The 16605-nt window shown below is 42.3% G+C and overlaps 1 protein-coding gene across 4 annotated transcripts; it reads right to left on the bottom strand.

Moving 5' to 3' along the window:
* Positions 1-12816: 12816 nt before the first annotated feature.
* On the bottom strand, positions 12817-16104 carry LOC124003853 (vesicle transport protein GOT1A-like). 4 transcript variants are annotated; one of them, XM_046312463.1, is made up of 6 exons: positions 15972-16104; positions 15610-15701; positions 15091-15269; positions 13644-13707; positions 13234-13261; positions 12817-13146 (listed from the first exon to the last, which is right to left on the bottom strand). In XM_046312463.1, exons 1-5 carry the CDS (start codon positions 15994-15996, stop codon positions 13238-13240), a joined length of 384 nt encoding a protein of 127 aa, XP_046168419.1. In that variant the 5' UTR covers positions 15997-16104; the 3' UTR covers positions 12817-13146; positions 13234-13237. The 4 variants fall into 4 exon arrangements, with proteins under 4 accessions (XP_046168419.1, XP_046168417.1, XP_046168418.1 ...); XM_046312461.1 differs by having other exon boundaries at positions 13234-13269; XM_046312462.1 differs by having other exon boundaries at positions 12817-13261.
* Positions 16105-16605: the final 501 nt, after the last annotated feature.

Consider the following 16605-nt stretch of genomic DNA (forward strand, 5'->3'; position numbering starts at 1 on the left):
GATTATTAGTATATTATTATTTGTGCACTGGTCCTATAAGAGCTCTTTGTCACCTCCCTCGAGCCGGGTTGTGACAAAAACTCACACTCTTTCTTATGTTTCAGAAATGTATCCAATAGTGTCTGTGTGGCAGGCTTACAATGATGGCAAACAACATTTGAGAGTGCACTGACCCTCGTGCTGACCCTCGTGCTAGAGCGGATACGCAGCTGGAGGTTGAATGTTTGAAGGGGGACAGGACTATAATGCTGTTGATGTGAGCCATGACCAGCCTTTCAAAGTACTTCATGGCTTCCGACGTGAGTGCCATGGGGCAGTAATCATTAAGGCAGGTTACCTTTACTTCCTTGGGCACAGGGACTATGGTGGTCTGCTTAAAACATGTAGGTATTCCAGACTTGGTCAGGGAGAGGTTAAAATGTCAGTGAAGACACTTGCCAGTTGGTCTGCACATGCTTTGAGTGCACATCCTGGTAATCCGTCTGGCCCCACAGCTTTCTGAATGTTGACCTGTTTAAAGGTCTTGCTCACATCAGCTACTGAGAGTGTTATCACACAGTCGTGCCGGAACAGCTGGTGCTCTCATGCATGCTTCAGTGTTGCTTGCCTCGAAGTGAGCATAAAGGCATTTAGCTCATCTGGTAGGCTCGCATCACTGGGCAGCTCACTCCTGGGTTTCCCTTCGTAGTCCATAATAGTTTTCAAGTCCTGCCACATCCGGCAAGAGTCAGAGTAGTAGGATTCAATCTTTATCCTCACATCTAGGAAAATATTTGTAATGTTGTACTTCTTTTTGACAAAATTCGTGCCTACCTACCTAGTTAGATAGCCAGCTAGCCCATAGAGTGCATTGCATCGTGGATTTTGTAGTTGACTTTTGTAGTCGACATGTTGCTACCAACCTTATAATGGAAAAATGTAACGTTCGTTCACATATTATTGTTATTTAACACTGTAAATTAAAGGAAATAGTGTTTATGGGTGGATTTTTCTTTACATTTTTTTCTTCAGAAGGTTTTGTGATTCCAGGCCCTGGCTGAAATACATGTCTATTTAGGTATTTTTATTTGAAAATGCTCTTTTTTGAGTATTTTCAAATGAACAAGCCAATACTACAACTTACTTTAGAAGTATTTCTACAATGTATACATTAAACCAAATATTCTACCAGATGCAAAAATCCCAAGTTCATTGTGACTTGTTTCCTCTGTTATAAATTAAAATATGTTTTAAAAATTACATTATTCGACTCCACATCACATTGACTGGATTATTGTCCTAAGGTATGGTTCACAGCTGTTATTTGAAAGTAGTTTTGTATGAGGGATCTCCCCAGAATTCATGGGGATGTCAGTTTGTCAGTTTGTGTCAGTTTGAGGTGTTTGGTGCAGAGTGACAGTAGAGCTTCTTTTGACTAGTCCGAAGACAACTTCTGTTGCATCCGAACAGTTTGGGCTACACACTAATAGGTGAGAATCTCACGAACACGTACATGTCGGTTGTTTTGCTCTTTGACTCCCACAGGTCTTACAAGACTCGTCTGAGGGTCCATCGGTACCGTTTGAAAAAATATATGAGACAGTCAGTTTTATTGGACTCAATTTGATCAATCAGTTTCTCTTGAAATAAAGCCAATTCCGGGAGATTAGAAGTCAGTAGTAATTATATACGTATTCTTGTCTGAAAGCCTAAATTACGTTATTAGTTTACTGCCTAGTTATTATTTTACTGTCTAATCAGGCTATTTTAATAGGTGTTCATTTTTGCTGCTGACATGGAAGGTGTAGCTGATAACTAGTTCTTGTTTACAAGTGAGGTTATCACACAGCAACATTTGGCACAAACACAAGACCAGTGTGCAGAAGTTGCTTTTTGACAATGAAAAGGCTGTGGTTGAACTGTAAAATACCCAGCTAGCCCATCTGATAGCTCCCACGTCTATGCGACTGAGGAGAAAAGGAAAGCAGGGTTAAGGGCCATCATTTCCCGGCATCATTCAATTTAGATGTATGACATTAAGAGCCAGAAAATCTCTCCAAATCTGACAGGGGATGACCTACACAACAGTCCTCCTCTCCACTGCAGAGAGATCAGCCTGTAATATTCTGCAACACCCCCGAACACCCCTGCCTAACCCCTTACCAACCAAACCAGCTAAAACCCAGAGGAACTGGACTTATATAAATAGAGTCGGGCTCATTTTGTGGTTTTGGATGAATGGTAAGTGGGGCTTTTGAGTTTGCCTTCAGTACAGCGCCACAAACCAGTCATAAAAGACAAAAGGTAACAAATATACAGAACAAAAATATAAACGCAACATGTAAAGTCATCAAAAAGAAAGGAGGACCAAGGCACTCTTCATTCAATTGATTAAAATGCCTTTATTAGTATGGCATGTTCAATAGAAACAAAGTTGTTTTTTAAACAACACGTTTCGGCCTTCTTCAGGGAGTACTCCATGCAGCCAAAACGCGTCGGTTTTTAAAAGGCTTTGTTTCTATTGAACATGCCATACTAATAAAGGCATTTTAATCAATTATATGAAGAGTGCCTTGGTCCTCCTTTCTTTTTGATGACCAATTTACACCTTTTATACCAAAGAGGGCTACAATATCCGGATCGCTTCTACAGCCAGTACAACCCAGCAGATCCCCTATGACTGGAATACCGACATAATCTGCCCGAGGACTCCAACAGGCCCCTCAGGCGCGATGCCCGCTGAAGGCCCATTATGCTAACCAGCTAAGCCTGCTAGCTAGCTAGAGCTACATGGAACCCTACTAATTCCACGACCGGTCTATCGACGTCACCACATGAAGAGGCAAAAACAGACTTAACCCCATCGCGACGTCCCCCAAAGGCTTACTTTCTAGCCCCTGCTACATGCTTGCTTGCTAACCCGGCCTGCTAAATGCTAGCCTGCCCCTTGTTTAGCCCCGGTCTGCTAACTGCTAGCTTGTTTAGCCCCGGCCTACTAACTGTTAGCTTGTTAGCACAGGCCTGCTAACTGTCTGAATCGCCGTGTCACCAGCCAGCCCAACCACTCACTGGACCCATATTAATTTTCAATTTCTTTTCGATTTTTAATTCGATTATACCTTTCGGTAACCTGCCTCACCCAATGTGATACGGAATCGCTATTATTTTTAATTTTAGAATACATTCAAGAACCTCCAGAGGCTAACCCTATAATTAGCTACAAGCTGTTTAGTCATTGTTAGCCACTGCTAGCGGCTTTTACCTTCTACACAGCCAGCCCTGTTTTTAACCTGGATAATACTCGCCAGTCTACTAGTATCGAACTGCCTTTCCACAACCACGTCGGATTCCTGCCGTAATCCCTGGACCATTACTTCTGATCTTCACAGCTAGCTTGCACCCAGTACCAAAACTATCCCTGAGGCCCACCTCCCGGCCTACTCAGCTGTTCACCCGAACCCCACTCATACATGGGTAGAGCCCAATACTCCACCGGATCCTTGCTGTAAACTCTGGACCTTGGCTAACGCCACTGCCACGAAGCTAGCAACAGTTAGCCATGAGCCAGGCACATCTCCCTGCTAGCAAACTAAATTCTACAATACCTAATTTCGCCACCTGGTTTGGATTCTCTGTCGACACAGCCCCCTGCCGCACTACCAAGACTGGTCTGCCGATGAATACTCCATCCGCTATGCCTTCAACCGGCCTCCGTCTGACCCCCCTACCACCCCCGGGCTACTAACTTTAAACGCCGTGTTGCCCGCGTGCTAGCGCAGTGGCGGCTTCCCTGTTCCATCTACTGCTTCCCCCTGGACACTGTGATTACTTGGCTACATAGCTGATGCCTGCTGGACTGTCTGTTAATCACGGTACTCCATTCTGTTTATTTATGTTTTATCTGTCGCCCCCAGCTGCGAACTCAGGCTCTGTGTGTAGTTAATCCGACCCTCTCTGCCTAGTCATCACCATTTTCCCTGCTGTTGTTGTGTTAGCTGACTAGCTGTTGTTGTCGTCTCAACTGTTGTTTTAGCAAGCTCTCCCAATTAAGACCTGCGATTACTTTATGTCCTGCTGTATGTCTCTCTCAAATATCAATATGCCTTGTATACTGTTGTTCAGGTTAGTTATCATTGTTTTAGTTTCCAATGGAGCCCCTAGTTTCACTCCTCACACCTCTGATACCTCCTTTGTCCCACCTCCCACACATGTGGTGACCTCACCCATTATAACAGGCATGTCCAGAGATACAACCTCTCTTATCATCACCCAGTGCCTGGGCTTACCTCCGCTGTACTCGCACCCCACCACATTATGCCCTGAATATATTCTACCACGCCCATAAATGTGCTCCTTTTAATTCTTTGTCCCCAACGCTCTAGGCGACCAGTTTTGATAGCCTTTAGCCGCACCCTCATCCTACTCCTCCTCTGTTCCTCGGGTGATGTGGAGGTAAACCCAGGCCCTGCATGTCCCCAGGTACCCTCATTTGTTGACTTCTGTGATCGAAAAAGCCTTGGTTTCATGCATGTCAACATCAGAAGCCTCCTCCCTAAGTTTGTTTTACTCACTGCTTTAGCACACTCTGCCAACCCTGATGTCCTTGCCATGTCTGAATCCTGGCTTAGGAAGGCCACCAAAAATTCTGAGATTTCCATACCCAACTATAACACTTTTCGTCAAGATAGAACTGCCAAAGGGGGAGGAGTTGCAATCTACTGCAGAGATAGCCTGCAAATTTCTGTCATACTTTCCAGGTCTATGCCCAAACAGTTCGAACTTCTAATTTTAAAAATGTATCTCTCCAGAAATAAGTCTCTCACTGTTGCCGCCTTCTACCGACCCCCTTCAGCTCCCAACTGTGCCCTGGACACCATCTGTGAATTGATCGCCCCCCATTTGCTTCAGTGTTTGTTCTGTTAGGTGACCTAAACTGGGATATTCTTAACACCCCCGCAGTCCTACAATCTAAGCTAGATGTCCTCAATCTCACACAAATCATCAAGGAACCCACTAGGTACAACCCTAAATCCGTAAACATGGGCACCCTAATTGACATGATCCTGACCAACTTGCCCTCCAAATACACCTCTGCTGTCTTCAATCAGGATCTCAGCGATCACTGCCTCATCCTCACTCCCTGTATGCGCTACGGGTCCGTGGTCAAACGACCACCCCTCATCATTGTCAAACGGTCCCTAAAACACTTCTTCGAGCAGGCCTTTCTAATCGACCTGGCTCGGGTATCCTGGAAGGATATTGACCTCATCCCTTCAGTTGAGGATGCCTGGTCATTCCTTAAAAGTAACTTCCTCACCATCTTAGACAAGCATGCTCCGTTCAAAAAATGCAGAACTAAGAACAGGTACAGCCCTTGGTTCACTCCAGACCTGACTGCCCTCGACCAGCACAAAAACATCCTGTGGCGGACTGCAATAGCATCGAATAGTCCCCGCGATATGCAACTGTTCAGGGAAGTCAGGAACCAATACACGCAGTCAGTCAGGAAAGCAAAGGCCAGCTTTTTCAAGCAGAATTTTGCATCCTGTAGCTCTAACTCCAAAATGTTCTGGGACACTGTAAAGTCCATGGAGAACAAGAGCACCTCCTCCCAGCTGCCCACTGCACTGAGGCTAGGTAACATGGTCACCACCAATAAATCCGTGATAATCGAAAACTTCAACAAACATTTCTCAACGGCTGACCATGCCTTCCTCCTGGCTACTCCAACCTCGTCCAACAGCGCCACGCCCCCCCCCACAGCTACTCGCCCACGCCTCCCCAGCTTCTCCTTTACCCAAATCCAGATAGCAGATGTTCTGAAAGAGCTGCAAAATCTGGACCCGTACAAATCAGCTGGGCTTGACAATCTGGACCCTCTATTTCTGAAACTGTCTGGCCGCATTGTCGCAACCCCTATTACCAGCCTGTTCAACCTCTCCTTCGTATCGTCTGAGATCCTCAAGGATTGGAAAGCTGCCGCGGTCATCCCCCTCTTCAAAGGGGGAGACACCTTGGACAAAAACTGTTACAGACCTATATCCATCCTGCCCTGCCTATCTAAGGTCTTTGAAAGCCAAGTCAACAAACAGATCACTGACCATCTCGAATCCCACCGTACCATCTCCGCTGTGCAATCCGGTTTCCGAGCTGGTCACGGGTGCACCTGAGCCACGCTCAAGGTACTAAACGATATCATAACCGCCAAACGAGCTTCAATGCCATACAACACTCCTTCCGTGGCCTCCAACTGCTCTTAAACGCTAGTAAAAACCAAATGCATGCTTTTCAACCGTTCGCTGCCTACACCCACACGCCCGACTAGCATCACCACCCAAAGCCTCCTTTACTCACGCCGCAAAACTTATCCTAGTAAAACTGACTATCCTACCGATCCTCGACTTCGGCGATGTCATCTACAAAATAGCTTCCAATACTCTACTCAGCAAACTGGATGCAGTTTATCACAGTGCCATCCGTATTGTTACTAAAGCACCTTATACCACCCACCACTGCGACCTGTATGCTCTAGTCGGCTGGCCCTCGCTACATGTTCGTTGCCAGATCCACTGGCTCCAGATAATCTACAAGTCTATGCTAGGTAAAGCTCCGCCTTATCTCAGTTCACTGGTCACGATGGCAACACCCACCCGTAGCACGCGCTCCAGCAGGTGTATCTCACTGATCATCCCTAAAGCCAAAACCTAATTTGGCCGCCTTTCCTTCCAGTTCTCTGCTGCCTGCGACTGGAACGAATTGCAAAATTCTTTGAAGTTGGAGACTTTTATATCCCTCACGAACATTAAACATCTGCTATCTGAGCAGCTAACCGATCGCTGCAGCTGTACATAGTCCATCGGTATTTAGCCCACCCAATTTACCTACCTCATCCCCATACTGTTTTAATTTTATTTGCTTTTCTGCTCTTTTGCACACCAGTATCTCTACCTGCACATGTTCATCTGATCATTTATCACTCCAGTGTTAATCTGCTAAATTGTAATTATTCACTCCTATGGCCTATTTATTGCCTACATCCTCATGCCTTTTGCACACAGTGTATATATATTATGTTTTTCTACTATGTTATTGACTTGTTTATTGTTTACTCCATGTATAACTCTGTGTTGTTGTCTGTTCACACTGCTATGCTTTATCTTGGCCAGGTCGCAGTTGCAAATGAGAACTGGCTCTCAACTAGCCTACCTGGTTAAATAAAGGTGAAATAAATCAATAAAAATCATCCTGGTTCCATGAGAATATGAGTGAGATGTCTTATTATGGGATATGCCTGGCCTTGTCCACAAGTTTGAAGTAACCAATCACACAGCGTATGTTCGAGACTGACAGGTTGAGTGGTGAATAGGGTGAGCCCCTCTCCTTCATAAAGGGAGCCACTCGCCCGCTGACTGGTCATTCTCAAGCATACCTCTCTTCCTAGCACTCTTGACAGCAGGGAAAAGCTGAGACATCTCACTCGTATTCTCATAGTACCGGGTTTAGGCAAGGGACCCTAGACAGGAAGAGAATGTCACTTTTGTGCCATGTTCTTGCTCTATCCACGTAGATGCACAAGTTGCATAATGAACATAAACGGTGGAGACACCCTTCTTCCATAGAGGAGAAGGGCAGAGTTTGGAAAACAATAAGGGTCTTTCTTTAAACTAGGGTACCAGTGAGCATTTATTGTAGTGGAAAACATTTTGGAGCTGTTACAAATTCATGAATAATAATTCTCCTTTTTCATGTTTTTATTTTTTTATTTTTTTTATTTCACCTTTATTTAACCAGGTAGGCAAGTTGAGAACAAGTTCTCATTTACAATTACGACCTGGCCTTCCCCTTCCTGCCCTTCAAGGAGTAGCTTGTCTACAGCTCCTCTGTTCCAATTTTTCCTCATCATTCGTCTGATTCCCGATCCCAGGTCCTGGCCACAGCAGAGGGCCAGGTATCAGGTCTTATTTGAAAGATATATATATATATTTCCCACTCCTTTGTGTGTTCTTCGGCTAAAACAGTTGGCCATACAGTTCTGATTGATAGTAATGAGAAGTCATTTTTGTATTGTATCATGTAATCATGGGGTAAAACTTGTGTAAACAGGCAGAGGGCTGATTGTTCCTTCTTAAGATTAGATAAGTGTTTAAATGGGAAATCAATCCAAACACTAAATAGGCATATGGCATATATGACAACTGCATTTCATTGACATTAAGATATTTTGATTCAATAATATTGCAGGTTGCATTCAAGTGGCTCTCGATAAATAGCTAACTTTTTTTTGTCAATTGCTGTTCAAATACGTGATATCATTTTTTTTTTTTTTACAAACATATACATTTTAAATGGCCATCCCTACCATTTTCTTTCGGTAGTGTGAGTTTTTAAGTATTTCACAGATATCCTTCACTTCCTGATTTGTTTCTGCAGGGTTTTGCAGCATTTCAAGTTGTCCCAAGGACTCTGAATCGTTTGGCTGCTGGGCCTCTATGGCCTCCATCACTTGGTTCAGAGCAGTCTTGAACTCTGTATGAATCATCTCCAGCTTCATTATTATACTCATCTCCACTGCTTGAAGATCTGCAAAATAATAAAGACTCAGATTAGCTGCTAACAGCGTGACAACATAAGACACAAGTAACAGGCAGGACATGTATGAAGGCCATGTGGAATACCTCGATCAAAATATCCACCCTTCATATATATTAGTATTATTGATAACCATATAGCTGCTGACAGCCATTCATTTTGGAATTAATGTTGATAATAAAAGAGAAGCAACATTTTGTAACATATAGGCTTGCAATAATATACCTTCAATTTATCCAGCGGGCATGTCAGAAACCATGGACTCATCAAGCAGGGATTGCAACTCTTGGTCTAAAATATAAGTCAAAATCCATGCTGTTATTTAAACTGTCTACATTTACGAGTTCAATATCAATACCTTGATGGCTCAAGAAACCTGATTCGGGTGCTGTCTTGGCCAGCTTCTCCTGGCTGCCACTTGGACTGACTGAGAAAACTGAAGAAAAGACATACTTTTGCATGCTTTTGAAACTGACACCACAAAAAGTGAAGGAACGTCAGTATGGAGCTCAGTGGGAAGGTTAAAGAATCCCAACAAAAATATATTCTTAGCATCGTTTTGTTTTTAAATAATCATTTTAGTGTTATGGCAAATACATACAGATACTTACAAACATGGCATCACACTTGTGTTTTACTCAAGAAAATATGCTGATTTACTACAAGTTTCACCCATACACAGCACCACAAGTATTTGGAAAGTTGTAACATTATGCACAAAGTAATAATAATACTTTAAATAACCTAATATGAAAACATGTGATGGTAATGTATTATATTGAGTGGCTTTGAAATGTCTGTAATGCTATAACAATTCATACAATTCAATTCTTTACCCTAACACATTACAACCAGACACTAGACACCAGACGTTGTCACTCTGGCTTGAGGTGGCAAATGGCAGATGGCCTTGACATCTGCAACTTCAAAGAATATCACAGATGTCAAACCACAGTGCATCCCGCACAGTTGGTGGGAACAGAACTTTGAGAAAGTAGGCTCATTTAATCAGACTTGAAACATTTAAAACATGATGTGGCTTTTCAAAGACACTAGCAGTTGAAGTTGCTAATAGAAGAAAGAAATAGAACTGTTACACTTTGGTAATTTGGTTGGTAATGTGACTAATTACCAAGTATGTCAAGATCAGATGGGTGAGGTCATTTCTTCTCATATAAATAATAATAATATATGCCATTTAGCAGACGCTTTTATCCACTCTACTTAGGTTATGATTTCATGCCGCCTCTACAATTCTACACTTCCGGCGCCGACAGAAATGGACGCCTCGCTTTGCGTTCCTAGGAAACTATGCAGTTTTTTGTTTTTTTTACGTGTTATTTCTTACATTAGTACCCCAGGTCATCTTAGGTTTCATTACATACAGTCGAGAAGAACTACTGAACATAAGAGCAGCGTCAACTCACCATCAGTACGACCAAGAATATGACTTTCGCGAAGCGGATCCTGTGTACTGCCTTTCACACAGGACAACGGAATGGATCCCAGCCGGCGACCCAAAAAAAACGACTTCGTAAAAGGGGGAAACGGAGCGGTCTTCTGGTCAGACTCCGGAAACGGGCACATCGTGCACCACTCCCTAGCATTCTTCTCGCCAATGTCCAATCTATTGACGACAAGGTTGATGAAATCCTAGCAAGGGTAGCATTCCAGAGGGACATCAGAGACTGTAAAGTTCTTTGCTTCACGGAAACATGGCTCACTGGAGAGACGCTATCGGAATCGGTGCAGCCAGCGGGTTTCTCCACGCATCGCGCCGACAGAAACAAACATCTTTCTGGGGCGGGGGCGTATGCTTCATGGTTAACGTGACGTGGTGTGATCATAACAACATACAGGTACTCAAGTCCTTCTGTTCACCTGATTTAGAATTCCTCACAATCAAATGTCGACCGCATTATCTTCCAAGGGAATTCTCTTTGATTATAATCACAGCCGTATATATTCCCCCCCAAGCAGACATGGCTCTGAACAAACTTTATTTGACTCTTTGCAAACGGGAAATGGGAATGGCATATCATTGGAAGATTGACCATAAGAGACTACATTTGCCAGGTGTCCGCCTGGTGTCCTGCGTGGAAATTGGTGCACAAAACTCAGCTCCTGGTATTTTTCCATGGGATTCTGAGACGAAAGCAGGCTTCCACGAACGGCATATCAATGAAGAGATATGTGAAAAAACACCTTGAGGATTGATTCTAAACAACGTTTGCCATGTTTCGGTCGATATTATGGAGTTAATTTGGAAAAAAGTTTGACGTTTTGGTGACTGAATTTTCGGTTCGGTAGCCAAATGTGATGTACAAAACGGAGCGATTTGTCCTACACAAAGAATCTTTCAGGAAAAACTGGACATTTGCTATATAACTAAGAGTCTCCCCTTCTGAAAACATTCAAAGTTCTTCAAAGGTAAATTATTTTATTTGATTGGTTTTCTGTTTTTGTGAAAATGTTGCGTGCTAAATGCTACGCTAAATGCTACAATAGCTATCAAACCTCTAACAGAAATACTTGATTTTCTATGGTTCAAAAGCATATTTTGAAAATCTGAGATGAGAGTGTTGTTAAGAAAAGGCTAAGCTTGAGAGCAGGCATATTTATTTAATTTCATTTGCGATTTTTAGAAATCGTTAACGTTGCGTTATGGTACAATGAGCCTGAGGCTGTATTCACGATCCCGGATACGGGATGGGTAAGTTCAAGAGGTTAACTATGCCACTTTGTTTACATACTCATCTCATATGTATATACTGCACTCAATACCATCTACTGTATCTTGCCTATGCCGCTCTGTACCATCACTCATTCATATATCTTATGTACATATTCTTTATCCCCTTACACTTGTGTCTATAAGGTTTTGGAATTGTTAGCTAGATTACTTGTTGGTTATTACTGCATTGTCGGAACTATAAGCACAAGCATTTCGCTACATTCGCATTAACATCTGCTAACCATGTGTATGTGACAAATACATTTGATTTGATTTGATTTTTGATTTGATTTGATTTAAGACTTGTACTTGCATTAACTGTACGCTTTTCTTCACCCACATACTTGATTGTGTGTCAAACGTACTGTCAACTTGCTGATTATACATTTAATGACCTAGTTGCATAATGCAGGATCTTACCACTATGGACTGGTGGAAGCTGGGGCACTGGAAGCTGGTCATGTCTGGGTTCATTTGTCTTTTTCTGGAGTGCTTCACTTGCATCATCTTACAAAGCACAATACAAAAAAAGTAGTCCTTATTTTAATCTACTTCCTGATGCATGTAATGCACACAATGGAAGAAGAGTAGTTAAGAAATTCTCACCAGGTGGCTCTACAATCAATCTAATTGGTTTAGTCACCTCCCTCTTCGCTGGTTCCTCGTCAGAGTCAACATTGGAGGTGTCAACCCACCTTTTGGCTCATTGCTCTGCCACAGAGTAATTGTCTGTATGTGCAATTAACATTGTCATAAATACTTTCCTATTAACACTGACAAAAATGGGTCAATTGAGTATTAATAATTCACATAGTAATATTTTCAGAAAATACATATATTATAATTTTTAAAACATAACATTGATCAGAAATACAGTGTAGACATTGCTAATGTTGTAAATGGAAACTGCAGATTTTTTATGGAATATCTACATAGGCGTACAGAGGCCCATTATCAGTAACCATCACTCCTGTGTTCCAATGGCACGTTGTGTTAGCTAATGCATTGATCATTAGAAAACCCTTTTGCAATTATGTTAGCACAGCTGAAAACTATTGAGCTGATTAAAGAAGCAATAAAACTGGCCTTCTTTAAAAGTATTACTTTACTTTATTCCAACCTGTCCAACACACAATGTAGGGCATTTGAGTTGAAGGTCAAGATTATCCGGAAAATAAACTAAATAATGGAACATTATGGAGAAGTGGTTTGATGAACATGCACCCTCATTCCCATAGTATTTTCCCCGATATTGGTCCTTGTTCTTGTATTTAAACTGCACAAAAGGGGGTCAGGGTGTTACAAAGTAGCACTAGTCCTTTTCCCTTCGCTCAAAAATATGCGAAAAAATGTATTCATGAGACATTCTGAATAATAGAAGGCATTCCTATTTATATCTATCTAAATGAAATACAGACATCACCCAAAACTTTCGAAATGTACACCGTCACCTACAAAGTAATAGATTACATGTTTACCTTAAAATAAAGTGTGTAGTAAAGGATATGATAAACTGTAGATCAAAAACATGGTTTTATTATAAATACATTAGTGGAATGGCAAACACTCATTGCCACACATGGTTTCTCTGGTAGATCATTTTTATACAAACGTTTTAAGAAGAATAGTTCAAGTCCATTGGTTAATACTTGTTGATGGAATGGGCTCTTAGCTACCTCGTCTCCACCACTTCTCTGTCAGTCTCTGTCAAAATTGTAGCCAGTCTTAGCCCATAAGCTTTTCCTTTTTTAATCCATCACGTTCATTCCTCCTCTCTTCTTTGCAGCCTCTATTCAACTCTTCCACTCTCATTCTCGTTCCTCAGACCATGGAAGGGCCACTTCCTAGGAAGTTGTTGCGTAACGGAGGTAAGAAAGAGAAAGCATAGAGATAGTGAGAGAGAGACATGTAAGAGAGAGAGCTTCCCCTACCTTTCTATTCTCTCAGACCATAGAGGAGCTGTTTCCCTGGGAGAAGGACAAAAAGAGAAGAAAGAGGGAGAGATTTCAGTCTTCATGAAGCAGGAATATTGGGAGACTACTGCTTTCCACTAGACACATTGTGAAATTGTTATGTGCAGTGATCCTCTCTTTGTTGAAACATAAAAACCTAGACACAAACCTCAAGCAGTCTTGGAGTGGGCTAATGCATTGTAGTTTTTTTCCCATTGCTTTCTTAGCTCAAACAATGGTTCCCAAATGTACTTTTATATCTCCATTATTTTATGGGAAAATTATACAAATCATGCTTATAAATAAATCATAACTTATTATGTTTATACAAAGTTATGAGCCTGGCATAGTCACTGTCAGTTGAAAAAAATAAAGATTATTGCTCTCACCACATTGAGATAGGGGATATTAACCAACGATAAAATTAATCCAAACGCCACAGGGAAGAATGACCTGGAGGGAGATAGACAAATAAATATGATGTGAGAACATTCTGACCCAGCAAATGCTGTCAGTTCAACTACCACAGAGTGAGTCTGTCTTTAATGTTGCCCAGGTTTCCTAGGCAAATTTCCATTCGGAAAATATGACTGTAATCTTATTTTCTCTTAGAACCACAGGGAGGTATCAGACATTTGTGATTTTTTGAAATGTAAGCTTTCTCACATGTTTTGGCCATGGTAAAATGTTTGTCTTAGAAAGTGGTTCAAGGCTGGTCCCTGGATGTGGTCAGTAAAGTGATATACACTCTGTGGCCAGTTTAGTACGAACACCACCCCGTTCATGAAAAGTGATCACTCATACAAACAGTCACGTGGCCATGGTTTGATTTATAAAGCAGATTAAACTAGAGGCGAAAGAAACGCACACCTACTTAGGCGAGATGCTGGATAGCGAAACAGAACACTTGAAGAATTAAAGGAGAGCCGCACACTCTAGGAGCTCAGATGCAATAATTTAACAACCTAATATCCAACATTTTCAACAGACAAGCTTTATAAAGCAGGCAGACAGGCATTGAGGCATTCAGTTACTGTTCGACTGAAAGTTAGAATGGGCAAAATGAGTGACCAACGCTACTTTGAGCATGGTATGATCATTGGTTCCAGGCTTCCAGGTGCCTGGTTCCAGTATCTCAGAAAAGTTTGGGCTCCTGTGCTTATCACGCACGACAGGGTCTAGGGTTAAGTCTTGTGGGCAAAAACAGCTCTTTGATGAGAGGTTGAAGGAGAATCACAAGAATCGTGCAAGCTAACAGATGGGCCACAAACAGGCAAACAGTGGTGTACAGAACGACATCTCAGAGAGCATAGGGATCTAACTGAGGAACAGACAGATATAGGAGCGGCAATCAACACGGTAATGGAGTCCAGGTGAGCCCAGCAAGCGCTGATGTGTGTAATGATGGTGACAGGTGTGCGTAATGATGGGCATTCTGGCGTCCTCGAGCACCAGTAAGAAGGAGCCGGAGCAGACGTGACACATATGATATGTGAATGGGCAACATTCCATTCTGAAGTTTATATTCTCTTTCTTCAGTCCAAATAATTGCTGCCATCGATTTCAATTAATTTTGCGCCATTTTTTTGTGGTTGAAACGAGGCAGGCGTTTAAAAATACAGTGCTGTCGCAAGGTACTGTATGTTTCTCATCTAGCATAATCCTCTCCCAGCTATCCTGTTTTTTAAGTTGTTGTTCCAACTTGCTTCCATTAACGCATGTCTTCTACGATGCTCTGGATGTCTAAGACCCTCAATGATGAAAGTGTCTGCTGAATTCCTAAAATGTAAAATGTCCTCTTTGTCACTATCCTAGAGGTGCTCTTTTTTTACACACCTGAACAGGAGCACGAAGCCGTAGCTTTCCACAGCCATGCCGATGATTGGCCAGCGGAACAGCACCAAGGCCACGCCACCGAGGAAGAAAGTGGAGCCTCTGAGCTTCTGTCTCTGGAAGAAGAACCCTGCCGTCCTTCTCGGGCCAATGATGAACGCCAGGCCAGCCAGAAACAGAACCTGAAGGAAAGAAGGACGAGACAAGCTTTGTCTGAAACGTAAAACATACATTCTTCCTGTTTGTGCAGCTAATATTGTCACTGTCACTATTACTTCCTGTAAAAAAATATTTAGACAGTACAGTGCAGGTGTGTATTAATTCCTAAATATTGGTTATAGATTTACAGAGTACCATGTGAAAAGAGTATAAGTCATGCTGTGTGTAACATCATGTTATTAATGCTATATCAGTGGCCTCTGTTGACCTGTTACCTGCTTCCCCTAGCCAGGCGGTGAAGGAACGTTGCATGATGGTGAGAAGGGAGCACAGTGTCAGTGTGTGATAGCGATTATTACTCACATTCCCAAATGCCAGTAAGACAGAGTCAAAGTACAGCAGCACGCCAAAGAGCAGAAAGAAGAGGCCGAAGCCTGTGAGACCAACACCAATCTCTGGAACACACACACACACAAAACATTTGTGAGGTAGTTCAACCAACTATAGGCCTACAGACTGTTTACACATTTAGATCATCTTTAGAAGTAAAACTCACAGTATTCATATCCATAAAGGCTTTCACCATAACACACTTCAAAGTTCAAAGTCTTCACAATGACATCACTCAAGTCCAAGTACATGTTGCTTATTAACGCAAGTCTCAGAGTTGAAGGTAAAACAAATAAACACTGTGATTGTATGGACTGCCGTTCCTAACCACTTACTCTGAGTCTCTGTGATTGAAACCATGATGATGTTTTCGTCCTCCCCTGAATTCTCTCTCCTTCACTCCCCCATGTTGCGTATCTCTCTCGCTCCTTCTCCTTGGGAGTTCGGTGTAGATCTGTGGACTTTGTGGTGACCTTTGAACTGAGCTGTCACCATGTGAACATTAACCAGACTGGGGGGGGGAGAGATGGAGGGAACCCCCAAAAGCCACCAGATCTTAGCGATGAGAAATGTAGTTGTCAATCAATACTGGGATTGCCAATAGCATATGTTTATCCATTCATTTATCCTTCCATGAAAAGGTGTCTCTTTGAAAAGGATTCAGATTCAGAAGGGATTTCCAAATTTGAAATAATCCCTTAGTTTGAAGAAATGAACCAGGGTTGGATTGGCCATCTGGCAATTCTGGAAAATGCCAGATGGGCTGGGTAATTTTTTTGTTTGGTGGGCTAGTCGAAATTGACATGACCTGTTAAGATGTAGTTTTATACATTTTGCTCAATTTCTCTGGTGCATGCTGACTAAACTGGCCGCGTTGCGTGCACAAGTGTTGCAAAATAAATGTACATGTAGAGTGCATTCAGAAAGTATTCATAGCCTTTGACTTATTTCACATTTTAATGTGTTACA

This window comes from Oncorhynchus gorbuscha, linkage group LG18 (genome assembly GCF_021184085.1).
Source record: "Oncorhynchus gorbuscha isolate QuinsamMale2020 ecotype Even-year linkage group LG18, OgorEven_v1.0, whole genome shotgun sequence".
NCBI lineage: Eukaryota > Metazoa > Chordata > Actinopteri > Salmoniformes > Salmonidae > Oncorhynchus > Oncorhynchus gorbuscha.